Source organism: Coregonus clupeaformis, unplaced genomic scaffold, assembly GCF_020615455.1.
Source record: "Coregonus clupeaformis isolate EN_2021a unplaced genomic scaffold, ASM2061545v1 scaf0739, whole genome shotgun sequence".
Classification (NCBI taxonomy): Eukaryota; Metazoa; Chordata; class Actinopteri; order Salmoniformes; family Salmonidae; genus Coregonus; species Coregonus clupeaformis.
This window is the reverse complement of record NW_025534194.1, coordinates 109168-131741: the sequence shown is the minus strand read 5'-3', so window position 1 is coordinate 131741 and position 22574 is coordinate 109168. Positions and strand designations below refer to the sequence as shown.

Genomic DNA, 22574 nt, shown 5'->3' with positions numbered 1-22574 from the left:
ACACCCAGTCGCGCCAACAGACACACTCCAGGGTTTGGTCTTTTTGGAAATAACGCTGTGTCCATGTTGGCCACATAAGTTAAACTGGCATGGGGCACGTATATAGAAAACCCAGGTTTAGACTGGGAGATTGGCAGTTTGTACAAAAAACAGGCATCCAATTACACCTGATTTGTGTGTGTAGGCCTTGCTTGGATTGGCCAATGCAAACAGCCCCGATCCTATATTTTGTGTCCACTGCACACACGTTGTTGTTTGGTTCGTGGAGCATGCATGGGAATTTTTTAACAGATCAGGGCATGACTAGTATGTGAGGAGGTGACTACATTTTCTGAATACTACTAGGCTAACCTGAGAATATTTTTCATTGAATCCTTTCAGATCCCAATCAAGCACTTTCAAACCTCTTGCTTGCACCCAATTATTGAACTAACATATCATAGAAGTGTCTTCATAACTTCATAACTGGGAGAAGCCATATATAGCTGGAGATGAAAAACAAAAAAGGAACTTGTGGAGACAATGCCACCGCGCCTGTCTCTTTCCTCCCACTCTACCCCTCTCCCCCCCACCCCACGGCCCCTGAGCAGTGTGGGAAAGCACCTCCCTCTCCTCTGTCCATCGGAGGATGGAGAGGCTCCCTCTCTCTCTGTTGTGATATGTGCACAATAACATCCTGATGCGTGTCCTGCAATGTTCCCACCGATGAGGAAACGGTACACAAATAAAGCCTTGAAGTTCTCTGGCTAAGCACGGGATGGGACTGGAGCCAGGGGTGTGTCCACCATTCGGGCTCCGGCAACGAGATCACCACTGGTGGGAGGATGGGTCAGTGGAAAATGGACGGCAAGTTTTTATTCCTAATCCTGCAGCAGTAGGTAGTCCTGTATAGAAGTTCAAGAACATTGCTACGAGGGGGTGCACGGCTAAAGCATGCGTCGTACATGTAAAAGCAGGCCAACTGGACAGCTAAGGACTGCCAAGAGGGTGTCCAACTGTGTCGTGGTGGTAAACAGGAGCGCCACTTTAACGACGGATGCCACGGTTTAACCATGTTTTATAAAGGTTGTGGGGGGTTATCATGGAGGGAGCTGGTGGTGGACGGTGTTCCCAGCGCCTAGTGTTGACCTAAGACCACATGGAACCTTGGCCATCGGTCGCAGGCTGTGGCCTTACACACATTCACACAGAGCAGGTTCAATGGTGATTGGAGACACACACTACATGACATACCGTGCTGAGGTTGAGGTCTTGTGTCCAGTTTCACATGGCGAGCGCTGGTCAACATGCAGGAGACACTGGTCTGTTTACCAAGGCCTAGCAGGTCAGAATAGAGTCTGACACATCACTCGTCTGGGGTCCTACATGATGGACGACATCCTTAGTTCTCACCAGTCTCTGTTGTCAACTCCTAGGCTCAGGTCAGGGTGGTAAAAATGTTTATGGTATATTGTATGGTGGCACCAATCTTGTACTGGGTTATTTAGGAATGTTTTAGTGATGCTACTGCATTTGCAATAGCACTGGATATGCCTAATAACTATGATACTGAGAGCTACAACCAGGTAGTGGACTACAATAAGTTCCATGATAAGTCTCACGCTCAACCCTATTAAATAGGCTAGCTTTCTTTGAGGAATAATAGGCTAACTTGACTTCTCAAAATGTCTCCTGTTTTTCCCTCTCTAAAATAGGAAACTTTTAAAAAGTTTTTGACTGATTGGCGAGCTAGCTAGCTAGCAATGCGCACAGCACACATTTGCCAAAAATCTGGGAAGGACAGGCCTACTGCTAAAAAGAAGTATTCTTAACGTCCACTCAAAGCTAGCTTGGTAGTAAACTTGTTAGCAGTCACACTGACAAACCTTGATAGCACTTTGATAGCACTCACCTTAACTAATAATGGTGGTGTTGTCCAGTTGATATAGAGACCGCTTACACAGAGTTGTTCATCGGCAAACATTTTCGTGTTTGTGATATAAACTATTATTTATTTTAGCCTATATTCATTGCTAGCCATTAAGCTTACTGGTATACTTGCTTGCATGGGCTTGTGCACACCTTGACAAAAAAGGTGCCATTTTGACACACGGAAACAACTATGTGCTCAACAGTGCTGAAACCCTCTCTGCGGGGAACCAAATTAGAGGCCTTCTCCTTCCCATTCCATCGTCATACTGTAACACACTGTATTTCAAAACAACACATTAAAGTGTTTTTGGATGGAGGTTAATTTAAATCTATAAAACTATTTTAAGGGGGCAGGCTATGACATCACAGTACACAAGTCTTAAATAAGAAAAGTCGAAGATGGCAACAGCGTTTTAAGTGTTGGTTCTTTCTTTCAAACCCTGATTGAAAGGAGGGGGCGAAAAAAAGTGACCTCATTAGAATAAAGTATGCCTTAAATGTTTGCACATGTTGACGTTTGATACTATTTGCAGTCGCCGAGTTCCGTAGCTGGCCAGGGGCATTCTTTTTTCTCTCTCGCTCTCTGACAGTCTTCCATATGCATTTCCAGAGACCTACGGCGCAAAACAACATTGCGTCCTCTATAGATGTTCTGGAGACTTGCGGAGCACGGTACAGCTCTGTGAACCTGTCTAGCCCCAATGCGTATATATTTCAGTCTTGACAGATAAGGGGAAAAAATACTCTGGAGAAAAGACAGGATCTGGCTGCTGCCGTCGTTCCCTCTTTAAGATACACACACATACGATAGAGATGTGCGTTTTAAATCGAGAACATGCGTACACTCAAACACAAACTGAAACGCTCACACCCCCTCAGGACATGCCCTGGCCCATGTATGGATTACCGTGTTGCAGCAGGATGGGACAGGGCCAAGTAGCATGAGGTCGATCAGCAGCACCCAGCCCATCCCCCCGCCAATGCTCCTAAAGGACGGATGCAACACAGGGAAGTGCTGGGCTACAACACTAAACTACTGTTGAAAGGTTCTATAGAAATACTATATGAATGCTATGTATATGCTATAAATGTACAGGCTGTGTGAGATGCCACTGTAACATGGTTTAATCTCTCAAAACCACATCTCTGTAATATACAGTGGAAATGAACACGCACACACACGGAAAAGTACTTACTATCCAGGCCATGCTTCTGGTAGTTTCCATATGATGTATTGGCATTTATACAGATGTTAATCTATTTTCTCATTTTTCTTTTTAAAAGCAAAGAGTCGTGTCGATCATATTAGAAACAATACAAAAATAGAACTTAAAATGTACATCATACACTTGATATATATATATATATATATATTGTAGCTTTTTTGTTTTACAGAGGTAAAAATGCGTATTGTAAAATAACAGACAAAACAAAACAATCGATTGAACTATTTTTCTAAGCATAAAAAAAATACTAAGTATATATGAGGAGATAGATGAAGAGGATGCTTCAGGCACTTTCCTTTAATAGTTAAATGTGTGCAGGAATTAGACACTGCACCAAACAGACAAACTGCTTTTGGTTAACTTTTCTTTTACCACAGATAGAAAAATAAAACTTGGATCTTCTCTACAATGAATGGCAACAGTATTGCAAAGCTGACAAACAAGGACAAGGTAGAAAACAGGAAGGAAGAAAGGCAGAGAGAGAGTAAAGAGAAAGACATGGACACAACGAGAGCTTTTGTACAGAACCCGCAACGCCATGGTACCGTCACCCATTTAACCCCAGACATTGCTTGGTACTTGAATGGTTATGACGATTAGTTAATGTATGACTGGGATAGACAGCATTAGATGTATTTTCTACCACGTTGATGCGACCCGAGATCGGACACTTCACAGCAATTTGCGCATATTGTTCATGAGGTTTTTCTGATTAGTGTTGTGCTTCATACAGAGAAAGATCAAACCTTAATGTTCCTCCCACGAGGTGAGGTTACAGGCTGGTTTCAATTTGAGGCTAGTTTTTGTTTCAATACATACACACATACATGTTAAAGTATATGCATGCTGTAGCGTCCATTTTATTTTTGTATACATTTTGACACCACCTGCCTGACTGATGTGATTGGCTGACAGACATCAGCCTCCTCCCTTGCCATTGGCTGTAATGTAATACTGAGTAAAAGACCAGGAAGTGGGAGTTATTGGACTACAGAAGAATAGATTTTCTTCACTCGTCTCCAACTCTGGTCTTGGTGAGCTACTGGGTGTGCAGCCTTTCGTTCCAGCCTTGCAGTAAACGCACCCATATCAGCTAATAATGGTACAGACTGAAGACCACGATTAGGTGATTAGTTGAATCAGGTGTGCTTGCAGGTCCCTTCGTTGGAGAACCCACAATCTTATACCTTTGAAGGGAGTGGGGATAGATGAGCAACCAGATCAAAACTGTCTTTCTCTCAAGCTAAAGTTGAGCAAAACTCTACAGATCGTGATTCCCTGACAGTTAGCCTCGTTGAGTATCCTTTTGAAAGACAAAAGAAAAGACACACAAAAGAAAGCACCATTGACACTGTAGAGTGGACAACGACATCATCCATCTCAAAAGGTAACAAAAAACCCTCCTCTTGGCTGTGTTTAGTTTACTATGGGACCGTCCCCTTCCTCTTAACCCCCAAGTCCCTTAGGCTGGTGTCTAAATTTAGCAAGGCAAATAAATAAAAACTATATCAAAAGATTATCATCAAACATGTCAAACATTAGCATCAACTGAATAAAAATTCACCTAAGGCTTGAGTTCTCCTCTTCCACTGTAATAAACGGTTGATTGAGGATATAATTTTTTCTTTTTTTAATGACTAATTTAGATACTCTATATAAATGCTGCAGCTTATTTTGTCATTTTGGCTTTTAGTTGAAGTCACAACAATAGCAATCAGGGATACATTGTTGCCCATTCCATTTTCCAGACTTTTGCACATAGGAAGTCTCACACACACACACACACACACACACAACCCTACAGATTAAGTGTCTAAAGCAGTGTTTCCCCATCCAATCCTCAAGTACCCCTGACCCATTTTTTCGTTTGTTCTGGGCCGAATCCACAATACATTCAGTCTAACTTGACTGAGCAGTAGAATGGTACTTCTACATGTTTTTTTCCAGGTGTCTCTCCACTGACATTAATTGAGATTAGGTTGAATTTGGTTTAAAAAATATTTATAGTCAGGGGTAGCCTGGCCCCAGGTCTAATTGGGCTGTATAGCCAACTCCTATAGCCATTGACAACCATAGGAGTTGACAAGACAGCACAGATCTGGGACCAGGCTAGGTCAGGAGTAGTCAAGGAGCAGAATGAGGACACTGGTTAAACGTTTACCTTTTCTTTTGTTTCATTGGCTGTGGAGGGGCAGATGTGATCACAGTTGGCCTGCATCCCACATGGCACTATTACCTATATATTGCACTACATTTGACTAGGGCCCATTGGCCTCTGGTCAAAAGTAGTGCACTTTATAAGGAATAAGGTGCCATTTAGAACACATCCTTGATTTAAGTGCCTCTGCTTTACAGGCGGGAACCAGCTTGATCTGTGATTGGTGGTGAGCCATGGCGAGGGGAACACAAAGTGAGAACCCCCCTCAGAAAACAACGCTCACACTGACCTCACAAAACACTGAGAAAAAGAAAAATATTCAAGCCTTTACAACACGAGTGTAAAAATATAAAGTACCTGTTTATATATATTTATATATAAATGAATATTCATTGTTTTAGTCTTTGTAATGCAAGACGTTGAAGCCGTAGGCAGGGTACCCCTATAAAAACAATAAAAAAACAAAAAAACAATAGGAAACTATTTTTTTCCCTTTCTTTCCACCAACAGAAACTTCCATTTCGAAAAGAATCGGGACAAGCCAATTGTTTTCCCATCTGGAATTTGGCCGAGAGACACAACAACAACGAAAACAAAAAACACAAAACAAAAGAATAGCGGGCCACCCTCTTCCGGTCCCTTCCATGCGTCTCTGTTCTACTCTCCACTCTGCCCTCTCTCTATCTCTCCGCTGGCACCTCCGGGCCCTCAGCCCACGGCTTTGTGCTTGCCCCCGCAGCAGTGGCAGGCCACCCCGCAGCGGTAGCAGGCGCGCAGGGGGGCGTAGCAGCACATGCAGGGGGCCAGCAGCGACAGCCCAACCAGGGCAAGCCAGCGCAGGCAGAAGCGCTCGTCGCTGGTGTCGCACGAGCACGGGTCCGAGTAGTCGCCCTCCGGGTCCGACATGCAGTGGTAGAGAAGGCTGTCCGCGCACCACATGAAGCTGACCCGGTGGATGCACGTCTGGATGGGGTCCGCGCCTCCGGCAGCGCCCCACGCCTGTTCTCCTCGTGGTTGAACATGTCCCGGCAGTAGACGCAGCGCGAGCGCCGCCGCCTTCCTTCCGCCGCTTGCCCTTGAGCTGGAGGGTGCGGGGCTGGGCTGTACCACCGCCCTGTGTCCGCCGCAAGGCCGCCCCCCACCTAGTCGCTCCATGCAGCCTATCTTGGGGTCCCTTGCGTGCTGGTGGGGATCAAGGCCCAGGGGGTAAGGGTAGGTGTAGTCGTGCCTGGGCGGCCGCGCTGGGCGAAGTGCACGATGCGCCGGTGTCCCCGGGGTGCTGGATGAGCTTGTCGCGCGCGCGGTGGCGTGCCGGTAGTCCCCGCACTCCCGTCAGCCAGGTCCGCCCGCGAGGCCGATTCGCACGATCTCCTCCTCCTCCACCTGGAAGCTGACGTGGGCGTGGGAACATGGGAACCGACTGCAGAGATAAAGGAGAGCAAAAACGATGAGAACTACACAGACCAGTCTACAAACTACAAAACTAACATGGGGCATCTAAACGTCTTCCAACAAGCAGTCAACTTCCAGGCCTATCTAGATATTCTCAACTTGAAAATACATTATCACACTACCACCATAGTTTATGCTTCAAGAACACTTACACTCATTCCCTCACCTACCCATTGTAGTAAATGTAGCCGCAACCCTCTAGCTCCAATACATATTATTTTTTTTAAAGATCAAAGTTTTGGTGACCCACCTTCGCCACCGTCGTCCCCCAGCCACCCACCTGATCCAGGAAGTAGTGGTCCGAGGGTCGGTGCTGGTCGTAGAAGTGGCCCAGGATGCAGTGGTGCAGGCGCGGCTCGCAGAAGCTGGGCGGAGCCAGGGTCTGCAGCTGCGGCGGCTCCTTCTTCTGGGAGTGGGAGGAGTTGGACGAGCTGTCGGTGGCATTCTGAGAGAAAAGACCAAACCAAACACGAGTCAGGACAGGGTCCTGTTCATTAGGGCACGCAACGGACAACGTTTTGCAACTGAAAATGTGCATTTCTTATTGGACAGCTTCAGATAGCCCCTCCCTGTTTTGGTCAGTTTTCTTCCGCTTGGTGCATAATGAACACGACCCACGACTACACTGCATGGGAGGAATATCCGCCCAAGCTTTACATTAGAAAACATCACCGCTTTCTGGCACATTGTGTTTGGCTACGCTAACACAACACACAGTACTTAGCGGACCAAAGATGTTCCACAAAACAACAGGCTCTTCTAACCAAAATAAACTTTTCAAGGTTTTTGAGACGTTTTGGCTTAGCGATGTAATGAATGATACCACTACTTTTGGAGTGGTATAATTTACACAGAGACCAACAAACCAACCTGCACATGGCACGCGCTCAATGGGCCATTGCTAAGGTAAAAGCGTGTCATGGCTCAGAGTCAAAATCTCCCTACTTCTGTATGCAATTAACCAACAACCCCCCCACGCCTCCAAAAAATAATGCCTTCAAGAACAAAAGTGGTAAAAACTGTTCTGAAGTCTCACTTTATTTATATTGAGGGTAGGTTAAATTAATTCCAGCTAGGAGACTTACGACTTACAGCCCCTTTAGCGTCGAGCAAGACCAGAAGTGTGGTTGATTGCGTCACCAGTTGAGGCCCGGCGAGGGGCACCTCTTTCATGTGGGGGCGCGCTTTTGAGCTAACCCGGCCCCCCGTTCGCCTCACCACAACACTGCGCCCAAGGTGTGTGCCAGAGCACTGCTAGGCTGCGGCAATCAAACGAGAGGGAATCCGGCCTCGGCATATGATATCAAAATGAGAGCACCACCTCTCTCGTCCACTCTCATTCACTTTGGACGGTTTCTGGTTTCTTAGTCCCAAGTTTATTGGACAGACAACCTCTCTTGCTATAAAGGGCTTCGGCTAGCCCGGCCAAAGCTAAAAGTAGCATCCCTTCCTCGGGCGATGCCAAGAGCTTGGTTAGGGTTGAGAAATGTTCTTTAGGAGGCGAACCGGGGCCCCTGTCTGATGGAGATGATTACAAACACAGACCCTGTTCAGATATTTACTCCAACAGCGGGGCTTTCTTGAGGGGGAAAAACATAAAAAGAGAGGGAGAAAGAAATGCTACCGAGTACTAATAGCGCAAGGCCTATGGAATGTAAAAGGACTAAATTACCCATGTTCATCACAAAAGCCATGGAAGTCTACCAGGCGTGTTGATTAGGGGAGATGTGAGATGTAGTGGCGCAGCCTTGGATTTCAAAGGCATACCTCTGCCTTGTTTGGAGATTTTCATCATTTCTTGGTTTGGGTGTGAATGGGAGGCGAATTAAGACTGGAGATTAAGGTAAGGGGCTGCTTCTGGTGGGGGGGCAGCAGCCCTTGAGGTAATTACAGAGTAACACACACAAGCACACACACACAGCCAGCACTAGCCACTGTGCCCTAGAGCACAAGAAAAGCCAAATAGTAGGACCTGTGTGTGTATGTGTTGTGCTAAGCGTGATTACTGTGGGGCCGGTTGGGGGATGTGTGCATGTGTGCGCCGCGGTCTAATTGTGAGTGTGTTTGTGTGTGTGTGCATATGTAAGATATATTTGTAAGTGTGTGTGCATGTGTGTTCCTGTGCTCGGTATGATTTCTGTGGTTGGGGAGGGGGGAGGGGTGTATTTGTGGCTGAGCTAATTATCAATTTAGCCTCCAGACCAGACACAGGAATGGAACTCGCGGCAGCTGGCGCATTCTAAAACTACCCTCGGCCTCACCGACATTACAGAGTGGACAGTATCCTCACCAGCAGCCCGCTCAAAAAGAACCTGATGTCCAAAAGACTGATACTACACACACAGTGTGAGGTGTTTGAGCCTCCCGCACCTTTTAAACGTCCCCCCCGCAACCCCAAAGGGAGACATTCCAACAGTCTGTCCAAATCTCACCAGTCACACCGGACCTTCCAAAAAGAGGAGGAAGTATTGCATCATCCCAGGGAGTGTCTTATTTACTCTTGACTAATATTGTTCTAGCGCCTTTGGGGTGGGTGGGGGTTTGTTGAGAGATGGGGGTAAAGGTCATTCGTCATTGTCCTCTCTCCTCCATCTGTGCCGGGACTTCAGTTCCCCAGGCTTTTAGAAAAAGACAGATCCTATCTAATACAATGTGACCTTCCCCCTCCTTCAGGCTAGCTCTCTGGGCCACAGGGGAATGTGGCTAGATTCAAAAAATAATTTTACAAAATGGGGGGAATCTGCAACCGAGGCGAATTGAAGCGTTCCCTTGAGCGGACCTTCTTTTTCTAAGTAGGGCCAGCTATGTAAACAGGGAGGCAGTGACGATTACTGACGGGCCCTCTTCCCCCTGACTAGACATCCTGTGGTAATGACACGCTAGGCCCTTTTCCTCTTTGATGCCATCGGAAGGGAGACGGAGAAACAAAAAGAAGAGAAAGAGGGGAAGCAAGGACCTGGACTTCCCATCACTATCAGATTTAGGATAAAGGCTAGGTACGCCAGACAAGAGGAAAGCAAATGAGTTACAATGGACGGATTCACTAGCCTAGTATCATCAACAGAGGTTGCTATTATTAACGTTGAGAGTGGATAAAATTGTGTAGCAGTGAAGGCCCATCTCAGTTTCTTTTAGTAGTAGTGTAGTACTTTACCATTTCCTAGTCGTGTTCTTTAGTAGCGTCTTTTCTCTTGAGCTTGGTAGTCTTGTCAGCATCACGTTTTAGCGTGTCTTGTTATGTGTTAGCATGTCTGCTAGCTTAAAGGGACACAGATTTCTAGATTTAGGTCGTTTTTCTACTTACTCAGAGTCAGGCGAACCCATTGAAAACCATTTTTATGTCTCTGCGTGCAGTTTGGAGATGATTAAAGTTAGTATATCGTTAGCTTAACACAATTTCTGGAAGCCTCCCAGTACAGTAGCCAGCACCTATCAAAAGCAGGGAAATAGACCTTCCAACTACTCCAAAGCTTAGTGTCTTACAAAGCTATACATAGTAAATGTGTTAATTTGACTGATTTTCTATCCACATCATTCTCTTTCCCGCTGTCACAGATTTAGAGATCGCAACGCTTTTATCTGTCTCAATGGCGCTCACAGACACCATAATGGTAAAGATACAATGTTCTGATCTCTATCCAACAACGGGACAGAGAATGAGGAAGAGGATAGAATCTCGTTTATGATTTTCAGTCAAATTAACGAATTTATACAATATCATTTACTATGTATAGCTTTTTGTAAGACTAAATTACCAACCACCCAGCATTTGGTTTAGTTATAGCGTCTATTTCCATGCTTTTGAGAGGAGCTGGCTACCGTACTGGGAGACTTCCAGGAACGGCGAAGATGTATATAGATCCATGCACTTCCCACAAATGCCTTGTTCACCAAGTTCGCTCTCTGTTACGCCTACTCTTTTTTTTGTATCATCATAAGCACAGTATACAGATCCCAATTTAAGCTCCAAGACGCTGGCAATATGTCAAACTGAAAAAGTTGACAGTGCTGATTTATTGGCACATTGAACCATGTTGTGCGCCGTAGTTTAAAAGCTCCATGGATAGTGTTAAAACCAACCTAAATCTCGCAGTGTCCCTGTAAGAGTTAGCGTATCTGCTAGATAAATAAGTAACATATTAGCATGTCCGCTAGGCTAGCTAACAGTGTGTAGGCAGAGTACAGTGGTAGTAAAGGGTTAGCATGTCCTCTAGGATCGCTAACTGTGTGTAGGCTGGGGAAAGTACAGTGGGTCAGGCAGCAGCAGCAGTTGGGATGGAGGCTGCCAGGCAGAGGCCTCCACTGCAAATGCACCACTATGACTCATGTACATATCCCTCGCTCTCTCCTCCCTGGAAATTAGGCCTATTCAAAACCCTGTGATATAACAGCAACACACACTGCAGTTATAGCTGTGCACGAGTGTATGTATGCCTTACTGGACCGATGCTTTTGATGCCTTGTTGTATGAGGTTTCCGTGTTATCCATGCCAGGAACGGAACTGGCATTCAGGGAAATGATCTGGTGAACTGCCGGAGGTGGCCACATTCTAGCTAGCTCTGGGTAGGGATGGGTATTTGAAACGTTTTGACTGTTCGAGTACTCGCATGATTTCTTTTCGAGTACTCGTATGGAAATAAAAATCTATTTTTAGAACACAAGGCCTGCACTGGAGAAGAAAAGTGTGCATTCAGAAAGCGATTCAGACCCCTTCACCTTTTTCCACATTTTGTTACGCTACAGCCTTATTCTAAAATTGATTCAACTACTTTTTTCCCTCAACAATCTACACACTTCTTCCATTTAAGAATGATGGAGGCCACTGTGTTCTTGTGGACCTTCAATGCTGCAGACATTTTTTGGTACCCTTCCCCAGATCTGTGCCTCGACACAATCCTGTCTCGAGCTCTACAGACAATTCCTTCCGACCTCATGGCTTGGTTTTTGCTCACATGCACTGTCAACTGTGGGACCTTAAATAGGCAGGTGTGTGCCTTCCAAATAATGTCCAATCAATTGAGTTTGCCACAGGTGGACTCCAATCAATTTGGGAAACAGGATGCACCTGGAGCTCAATTTTGAGTCCCATTGCAAAGGGTCTGAATACTTATGTAGATACGTTTTATTTATTTATTATTTGTAATAAATTAGCAAACATTTCTAAAAACCTGTTTTCACTTTGTCATTATGGGGTATTGTGTGTAGATTGATGAGGAAAAATATTAATTTAATCAATTTTAGAATAAGGCTTTAACGTAACAAAATGGGAAGGGGTCTGAATACTTTCCGAATGCACTCAGTCGTACCTCTTCTCTACTCGCAGTAATAGTTTTTCGCGATGGCACCTTGTACTCTGGCTCCACAAATGCCATTAGGCCAAGGAAGCCTTCTCCCTCCACAAAGCTGAGAGGCAACATATCTTGCGTTATCATTGACGTGATGAGCTGTGTACCCTGCTCGGCTCTGACGAATCACAGTAGCGCTTTGCAGTGGCAAAGTGAGATTGCTGCTGCTTGTCCCCCTCAGAGAACGTTTATTTGTGCTTGACAAGCATAACCCCACTCTCTCAATATAACACATTTTTAATTTTGACAAGAGTTATGAAATGAATCAACTAAATAGTTTTACAGTATTTGTGGGGGAAAAAATATATCTTGTTAAAGATGCCCATCCCTAGCTCTGGGGGGTTATATTTGTCTCTTGGTGGGTTTATAAAACTATTGCAGGTTAAGGGTTTCCTGTGCCAAGACCTTAACAGGGAAGGAAATAGGCAATTGACCACTAGTTCCAAGTTCTTCTGTTTGTGTAAGCCTGTTTAGTGTCTAGCCATATGTATAATAAAAAATAATAATATGCCATTTAGCAGACGCTTTTATCCAAAGCGACTTAGTCATGTGTGCATAAATGTTTACGTATGGGTGGTCCCGGGGATCGAACCCACTACCCTGGCGTTACAAGCGCCATGCTCTACCAATTGAGCTATGTGTTTGCACCTTGTGTATGTATATGTTTGTGATTGCAAGTATGGTGGTGTGAGTGTGCCAAATGGACATACAGGCTTTTCTCCAGGCAAGAGATGGAAGTCACAACATTAGCTCTCTGAGATACATTGGTATCGAACACGTTAAGACACCTTGGAGGGGAGGAGATACTGATAATCTATTATTGAGAAGAGAATTATATTGGATTCACCGTTTGTGCACCATTTCTCCTAAAGGTCTGAACCAAGAGTTTGATATCAGACCATTACTTACATGAATGTCACTTTGATTTGTCTTGCTTTCCAGGTCTCCTACTTGGTCATTTTGTACACAGTGCATTCGGAAAGTATTCAGATCCCTTCCCTTTTTCCACATTGTTACGCTACAGCCTTATTCTAAATACTATTTTTTCCTCGTCAACCTACACACAATACCTAATGATGAAGCGAAAACAGGATAATTTTTTGGGGGGCCAATTTAAAAATGTTTTACATAAGTATCAGACCCTTTGCGATGAGACTTGAAATTGAGCTCCGGTGCATCTTTCCATTGATCATCCTTGAGATGTTTCTGCAACTTGATTGGAGTCCACCTGTGGTAAATTCAATTGATTGGACATGATTTGGAAAGTCACACAGGTCCCACAGTTGACAGTGCATGTCAGAGCAAAAACCAAGCCATGAGGTCGAAGGAATTGTCCGTAGAGCTCTGAGACAGGATTGTGTTGAGGCACAGATCTGGGGAAAACTACCAAAAAATGTCCGCAGCATTGAAGGTCCCCAAGAACACAGTGGCCTCCATCATTCCTAAATGGAAGAAGTTTGGAACCACCAAGACACTTCTAAGAGCTGGCCGCCCGGCCAAACTGAGCAATCAGGGAGTAGGGGCCTTGGTCAGGGAGGTGACCATGAACCTGATGGTCACTCTGACAGAGCTCCAGAGTTTCTCTGTGGAGATGGAAGAACCTTCCAGAAGGACAACCATCTCTGCCGCACACCACCAATCAGGCCTTTATGGTAGAGTGGCCAGAAGGAAGCCACTCCTCAGTAAAAGGCACATGACAGCCTGCTTTAGTTTGCCAAAAGGCACCTAAAGGACTCTCAGACCATGAGAAACAAGATTCTCTGGTCTGATGAAACCATGATTGAACTCTTTGGCCGGAATGCCAAGCGTCACGTCTGGAGGAAACCTGGCACCATCCCTACAGTGAAGCATGGTGGTGGCAGCATCATGCTGTGGGGATGTTTTTCAGCGGCAGGGGATGGGAGACTAGTCAGGGTCGAGGGAAAGATGAATGGAGCAAAGTACAGAGAGATCCTTAATGAAAACCTGCTCCAAAGCGCTCAGGACCTTAGACTGGGGCGAAGGTTCACCTTCCAACAGGACAATGACCCTAAGAACACAGCCAAGACCACGCAGGAGTTGCTTTGGGACAAGTCTCTGAATGTCCTTGAGTGGCTCCAGCCAGAGCCCGGACTGAACCCGATCAAACATCTATGGAGAGACCTGAAAATGGCTGTGCAGACGCTTTCCCATCCAACCTGACAGCGCTTGAAAGGATCTGCAGAGATGATTGGGAGAAACTCCTCAAACACAGGTGTGCCAAGCTTAGTAGGCCATACCCAAGAAGACTCGAGGCTGTAATTGCTGCAAAAGGTGCTTCAACAAAGTACTGAGTAAAGGGTCTGAATACTTATGTAAATGTGATATCAGTTTTTTAATAAGTTAGCATAATTTTCTAAAAACCTGTTTTTGCTTTGTCATTATGGGTTATTGTGTGTAGATTGAGAAGGGGAAAAAACGATTTAATCAATTTTAGAATAAGGCTGTAACGTAACAAAATGTGGAAAAACTCAAGGGGTCTGAATACTTTCTGAATGCACTGTATATATTAGATTCTGTACCTACTTCATGTGCCCATCTCATTGATATCAAATTATTAGAGATACACAAGTTGTTTTTGAAATAGGTCACTGGAATTATATCTACGGCCACCACGCCTCTTGCGCGTAATGGTCATATGGGCAGGTATTCAAAAAATATTTTTTTACGGTTGCCTAGGTTTTAACTTGAACTCATTTGTATGTATATAATCCTTTATGACCATATGCATCTGTGATTAATTATGTGCACAAAAGTTAATTGAATTGTTTCCATACCCACCATGCATCATGTGCGTAATGGTCATGTGACGTGAAATGTGTATATTTTGGAAAGTGAGCACTCCGTCTGTTTGTTCTGACGAAGATCCGTTTGGGATGGAAACGTTGTCAATAAAGCGGTGAATTGGGAGCTTAAAGAGTGTGCGGGCCTTCTTGTTCTTTACGAGATGGAAGTGGCCCATCTTGCCTAATGTGTCAAAGCAGGTAGCTTGAGAAACTGAACTATGCTAGCCACATGCCCTTTCACAGCTTCTGCACTCAAGTAAATTAGCACGTTTAATCATCTCGAGTATTATCAATGAAGGTATTTAAACGTTTGCTTCGAAACGTGCTCTTTGAACATCCACAATTGCTGGCTAACAAAAACATCCATCTGCAGAAATCCACAATGGAGGCAAGTCAAAACACAGCTGAATGAAGCATCAGTGTGCACACGCACAGCAACTCCCTCTTCCAAGAGGGCCGGCCAAAAAAACCACAGCTCTCTCCAGACTGTTCAACATGAGGAAAGAGAGAGAGACAACACAAGGCGTTCCCTTCTCTCAGTCCTCCCCTCCTTCCCCCCTCCCTTCCCATGGTGTTAAATCACAGAGGCAGTTTGCTAGGAAGCAGCTGCTAATGATAGTTTTAGAGGAGTGGGTGGAGGGAAGGGGGTGGGGGGTGCAGGAAGAGACCTTGCGACCCCCGCCTGCTGCTCCTCATCTCCTGTGACGGCGACAAACCAAATGCCAAACGGCAGAGGAGTCTGGTCAAAACACTACAGGATACCTACCCCTCCTCTCTCTTCCTCCTCCTTCCCTCCCTCATCCCCCCTACCAGCCGCCTGTTACTATCACACCAGCCATCTCCTGCTCAAAAACAAAGGGCCATCTCTTCCCGAAATGGGCAAAACAAAAATAACTTCCTTCCCTGCTTTTGGGGGAAACCTTCACACGCGCTTCAAAAAAGAAAAAGGACTATAAGTGAAGTCGAGAGAGAAGCCTGACCAAGCACAGACTAGAGGTGATCTTGCAGACGGAAACAATATGGAGTCCAACATGCAAGTGGACAGCCATGACCATAGATGGGAAACATAGCGTCTCTATTGACATGAAGCCCAGAGTTTTGGGTGGGACTATAAACCTGACCCTAACCAAAACAGACAAACTTGGATTCTCTCAAGTGTTTTATAATGTCCCTGAACTTGCTGGTGTTTGAAACTACAATAGAGGAACAAGGGGAGGGACTCACGGTGAAAACATCGTCGTCACCCAACTCGGCCTCGTTCTGGATGGTCGAAGAAGAGGTGGTAGATCCTGGAAAACAAAGATGGCAGAATAAGCCAATAGTGAGTAACCTGGAGGCTGAACCACTTCAGCTGGACTTCCACATCCCCATAGCATCAAACATCTTCCTTTTCTTACTATGATGATCTGAACGCATTTGATAAGTTAAACCAACATGGTTACCTATCCACCTCTTTCACCTAACAGTGGCTATAAAGGAAAGGGATGTATACCATTCAAGAGCATTGCGATACAGCCCTCATAGTCTTCGCCTTCCCCTCCCGTACCTTCCGTCAGGTCCTCCATGGCTTTCCTGACCCCACGGTCAAAGGCGCGCGCATCGGCAGGGCTCTGGAACGTCAAGCCACACTTCTTGTTGTCCACTTTCCAGTGGTGAAATGTGGGCGTGGCCTTGGTGTACACTAGATCCTTCTTCAGGAAGCATTCCAGAATCACCTGGGAGGAGGCACACGTTTGAATGGACTATAAACTAAACCATGCTCCAAACAAAGTAGGCTAAAAGTGCAATCCTCTTTACGCAAGCCCACACTGATTCTACTACCTGAATAATCTATAAAGGAACAGAAAGAGCAACAGAGGAAAAAAAGCAGAGGACCGATATCTGACAAACACATATGTGTGACATGAACATTCCCGAAAAACGTTCATTGGTGACAATTAAGGATTTGTCAATACATTCTAAATGTGTGTGACAGAATCGACCCGTCTGCCCTGGACGGGATTTGATCCCGCTACCAACGACACTTCTTACTTTGGAAGCTAGTGAGATAATTGTTACTGTAACAAGTCATGATTTGGGTCTGAGCACTAGCAAAGGCTTTACCTGTTTGTCTTTGAGGCGCTCGCCGTGGATGAGGAAGCTGCTTCGACCCAGCAGCTCGGCCGACAGCACCTTGCACACGCCCACACGGCTGAGGCATCCACCGTCCTGGGCCAGCCAGCCGCCACTCGAGTCGTCCCGGGTCATGACCACCGCTTTGACGCGCACAATGTAGCTGTCACTGTATTGTAGAGAGAGGGAGAAAGTTGGGGTCAGTCAGTTAGCATGAGAAAGAGGGACAGTGAGGTTGCAGAGCAGGTGCTTTTTTATATATATAAACGCAACATGTAAAGTGTTGGCCGCAGGTTTCATGAGCTGAAATAAAAGATCCCAGAAATGTTCCATACGCACAAAAAGCTTTTTTCTCTCAAATGTTGTGCACAAATTTGTTTACATCCCTGTTAGTGAGCATTTCTCCTTTGCCAAGATAATCCATCCACCTGACAGGTGTGGCATATCAAGAAGCTGATTAAACAGCATGATCATTACACAGGTGCACCTTGTGCTGGGGACAATAAAATACTATTCTACAATGTGCAGTTTTGTCACAACACAATGCCACAGATGTCTCAAGTTTTGAGAGAGCGTGCAATTGGCATGCCGACTGCAGGAATATTCATTTCTCTACCATAAGCCGCCACCAACGTCGTTTTAGAGAATTTGGCAGTACGTCCAACCGGCCTCACAACCGCAGATCACGTGTAACCACGCCAGCCGAGGACCTCCACATCCGGCTTCTTCACCTACGGGATCGTCTGAGTCCAGCCACCCGGACAGCTGATGAAACTGAGGAGTATTTCTGTCTGCAATAAAGCCCTTTTGTGGGGAAAAACTATTTCTGACTATGCCCTCCCAGACCCACCCATGGCTGCGCCCCGCCCATTAATCGGAAAACCATAGATTAGGGCTTAACGAATTTATTTCAATTGACTGATACTCTATATGAACTGTAACTCACTAAAATCGTTTAAATTGTTGCATGTTGCGTTTATATTTTTTAACAAAAATATAAATGCAACATGCAACAATTTAAACGATTTTAGTGAGTTACAGTTCATATAAGGATATCAGTCAATTGAAATAAATAAATTAGGCTCTAATCTATGGATTTCACATGACTGGGAATACAGATATGCATCTGTTGGACACAGATACTGTACCTTTAAAAAAAAAAAGTAGGGGCGTGGATCAGAAAACCAGTTAGTATCTGGTGTGACCACCATTTGCCTCATGCAGCGCGACACATCTCCTTCGCATAGAATTGATCAGGATGTTGTGGCCTGTGGAATGTTGTCCCGCTCCTCTTCAATGGCTGTGCAAAGTTGCTGGATATTGGTGGGAACTGGAACACTCTGTCGTACATGTCCATCCAGAGCTTCCCAAACATGCTCAATGGGTGACATGTCTGGTGAGTGTGCCGGCCATGGAATAACTGGGACATTTTCAGCTTCCAGGAATTGTGTACAGATCCTTGCAACATGGGGTCGTGCATTATCATGCTGAAACATGAGGTGACATGAGGTCACAATCGTGGACCTGCTTAGCATTGCAAACGCAACAAATAAAAATGGCTGATACAAATGAAACCTACATATTTGCATACAGGCACAGGATGAAACCACTTTTTCGTAAACAAAAAAAAAACGTAAAATTATGAGTCACATGTACATCTGCGCTGTGAAAATGGACCGCGAACGCACTCTGCATCACCCCCTCACCTTCTGCCATATTTGAACGACAACAAACTAGCACCAATTAACACAGCTTTTAAGAACTCCCCCCATTAGCAGTGGTATGGCTTTGCATGACGTAGTATTTAAAATCATATCGTCAAGCTGCTGAAAAAGGTACCAAATATCAGTTATTCAAGTGGCTGCCTGAAACCAGATAGGAAGAACACAGAAAGATGCAGCTTTACAAAAAGTAATGGCCGCCTAAATCTCCATTGTTTTTCAACCTGTCACTTTCCTAATCTCACCCTTACACTACTCCTCATGCACATCCAGGACACCTGTTAAGAAAGACGTCCAATTAATTACATTTGTCTTTCTAGTCATCAGGGCCTCTCAAAGGGATACTGAGGCAAGTCTAGTCCTGTAAGATTCAGCGTTGCTATAGCATGAGTACAGCACAATTGTCTGCATTACACTACCTCAGGTTTAACTATTTGACAATATATTAGGCAGGAATTTTCCATCCATTGCAGTTGAAAGATGTCTATGTGCCCATGGCTTTTAACATGGTAAACTAACTGTCCATCTGGCATTTGAAGAGGGCATGAGTGATGGTACACCTCCATTAACACTCCCACACCTCCACCCTCAGACAAGCTAGGCCTAACTCACAGACATGTACAAACCATGCCAAGAAGCATGAGAAATGCACACCAGAGAAATAAGGACACCTGGCTAGCAGCGAAAAATGCAAAAGGGTTCCAAATGAATTCATCAGCAGCAATCCTTTACATATAAAATCCCAGACAACTACACCAGTACGTATGAATTGGGTGTATGTGTCCCTAGACATGGTAAATGCTTTGTCAAATCCTGACGGACAGGCAGTGTTTGATATCATATGAGGGATGATGACTCCACAGCCCACCCACCCCCAGAGCGAGATAAGCTTGGGTTTTGTTGACACCCCTGGAATGCAGCGGCCATGATAGTACATACTAAAGAGGGGGAGTAATTCCTCTCCCTCTGCAGAGGTCACCCCCTTCTCTCTCTCCCACATATTCTCTCTGTCACTCACACAAACACACGCCATGATATGATTATCCCAGATACCCTGGCTGCACTTCCAAACACAATGAATATTCATTTTGAGTTTTGACCAATAAACCGGGTAAAGGAAGGAAGAAAATGTCTGAATAAAGCCCGTCTTTGCAAACAAGGCCGACTGATCCGTCTCCCTGAGATCCATGAACATGGAGCCCACATGGATGATTCATAACAACCCGCAGAGTGCCAGCGAATGTACTCACCTATGATTACACATTAAGCCCAGAGTGCACAAGCCAGAGAGAGCCCCTAGCATTACAGAAACACCAAATCTCCTCTGTAAAGGTGGCAGCTTCGCTCATCTAACCTATTCCACCACAGCCAAAACAAAACCTTATCCTAACCAAGCAGTAGTCACAAGCAGCAGCCCCTGCAGCAACAGCCCCCCAGAATATGTGCGAGGAGGAGGACATTACAGAGTAGACACAGAAAGACATGGCAAGCAGAAACCAGGGAAGCAGCAGAAATACAGAACCGGACGGCTTGCCTTTTATAATCGGACATCTCTCCTACATCACGCGGCCACGGTCACAAATTCCTCATGGTCTCCGTCGGCAGACCGTCGCGGAGGGCGCAGACGACGCAACATCCAAATCCTCAGCCTGACCATGGTGGAAGCAGCGGCGGCCGTGCCTGGATTTCCTAGGCTGTTTGCCAAAAGTGCTTCCCGCGGCACCGCATGATTCAGTCTCCTTGAAAAGCAGATGGCGCTTGTGTGTGTGCGCGAGAGAGAGCGGGAGCGAGAGAGTGGAGAGAGTGTATGTGTGTTGAACATGAGTCATCGCCCGGCAGCCATTCCGCATTCGCCGGCAGCCTGCAGTGGCACACAGCACACTCCATCCTCATCCGTCAAGAAGGAGGGGTAAGGGGAAAAACGGGGGAACCGGGAACATGGCCTAAGAAGCCCACCACTACCCAAACACATTCCCGAAAAGAATTTGAAGCAACTGGAACAGCCAGCCTATCAGTAAAGGTTTGTGCACATTGTATAAAGCAGAGAGCACAGACCATGTACATTCATGGCTCTCGCTAGCATGCAGGTCAGAAGAATATGTGGTTTGAATATTACTCAGCTCTGACTGGACTTCTTATCAGGAGTGTGTGCCCGGTGTCCTAACTTGGTCAGGCTCATAAAAGGAGGTCAAAGGTTTACAATGTACAAACCCAACCCACAGGTAGGTGTGAAAGACCTGGGGTGATGTCATCCACGGCTCAGAATAGAGGAACGTCGTGATCGATAGTCCTTTTTCTTTGCTCTCCCTCTCCTTTTTCCTCTCTGGCATCTCCCATCCAGGACAGCTTATCAGTTTCCCCTCCAAGCTCTTGTTTCTCGATCACAGGCCATCAGAAATGGCCCAAGCATATCTAGTGATGAGGATTTTATACAAGGAGCTGGCCGGTAACAAAGTTAACGTCATGGGATACTTTCCTTGAGTTTGAGGTGTGGAGAAGGCTGTTCTGTTACTTGATGAACCAGACAAAGCAGCAATGGGTCCATCAAGGCTCAGAAGTTCGTAGACAACTGTACATTAAATAGGTTGATTTTTGATAGGGACAAATGATTCTAACAAACAATTAGGGTTAAGGCCTAGATATTCATAGCCCAAAATAGACCAGTCCCACCAGAACTGAAACCAATGGAGTTATTGTGTGCTAATGGTGGCATCTTCTCTTTACTACCTATCCCATAGGTGTAATTGCCACATGGGGTTGGGGGGGGGACGACATGTCCCCCCCCAATATTCAAAACAGGTCGATTCATCCCCCACAATAATGTTTTATTTTGGGTTGTGGTTCCCCTGGAGCGGGGGGGGGGGGTGTAGAATAGCATAACACGGCAATAAAATGTCTGCCCCATGGCAAAATGTGTTGAAATGCATGAAGTTAGCCACCCCCCCTCCCAAAATAAATATCAAAAAAATATATTATTATTTTTGGCTTAGTGTATGTGCCCCAAATGCGTCTCCACCGCTTAGCCGTGCTGTCAATTCACGCCCCTGCCCAATTAATTTCAATTCACGCACCAGCCCCACCTGAAATACATCTCATTCCAAAATCATGGGCGTTAATATGGAGTTGATCCCCCCTTGGCTGCTATAACAGTCTCCACTCTTCTGGGAAGGCTTTCCACTAGATGTTGGAACATTGCAGCAGGGACTTCCATTCAGCCACAAGAGCATTAGTGAGGTCGGGCACTGATGTTGGGCGATTGGGCCTGGCTCGCAGTCGCCGTTCCAATTCATTACATTTACATTTTAGTCATTTAGCAGACGCTCTTATCCAGAGCGACTTACAGTTAGTGAGTGCATACATCATTTTTTATACTGGCCCCCCGTGGGAAACGAACCCACAACCCTGGCGTTGCAAACTCCATGCTCTACCAACTGAGCTACATCCCTGCCGGCCATTCCCTCCCCTACCCTGGACGACGCTGGGCCAATTGTGCGCCGCCCCATGGGTCTCCCGGTCGCGGCCGGCTACGACAGAGCCTGGATTCATCCCAAAGGTGTTCGATGGAGTTGAGGTCAGGGCTCTGTGCAGGCCAGACAAGTTCTTCCACACCGACCTTGACAAACCATTTCTGTATGGACCTCGCTTTGTGCACGGGGGCATTGTCATGCTGAAACAGGAAAGGGCCTTCCCCAAACTGTTGCCACAAAGTTTGAAGCACAGAATCATCTAGAATGTAATTGTATGCTGTAGTGTTAAGATTTCCCTTCACTGGAACAAAGGGGCCTAGCCCGAACCATGAAAAACATCCCCAGACCATTATTCCTCCTCCACCAAACTTTACAGT

At 45.7% G+C, this 22574-nt stretch overlaps 1 protein-coding gene across 1 annotated transcript in view; it reads right to left on the bottom strand.

Moving 5' to 3' along the window:
• Nucleotides 1–3414: 3414 nt before the first annotated feature.
• The window catches only part of LOC121533185 (sprouty-related, EVH1 domain-containing protein 2-like), a 28310-nt gene continuing 9150 nt past the window's right edge, over nt 3415–22574 (bottom strand). The window contains exons 2-7 of the mRNA XM_045216554.1: nt 17001–17178; nt 16444–16612; nt 16122–16186; nt 6998–7192; nt 6524–6715; nt 3415–6477 (exon numbers count right to left, since the gene is read on the bottom strand). Coding sequence (XP_045072489.1) covers nt 6004–6477; nt 6524–6715; nt 6998–7192; nt 16122–16186; nt 16444–16612; nt 17001–17178 — 1273 coding nt within the window. The 3' untranslated portion in view covers nt 3415–6003. The remainder of the gene's footprint in view (nt 6478–6523; nt 6716–6997; nt 7193–16121; nt 16187–16443; nt 16613–17000; nt 17179–22574) is intronic.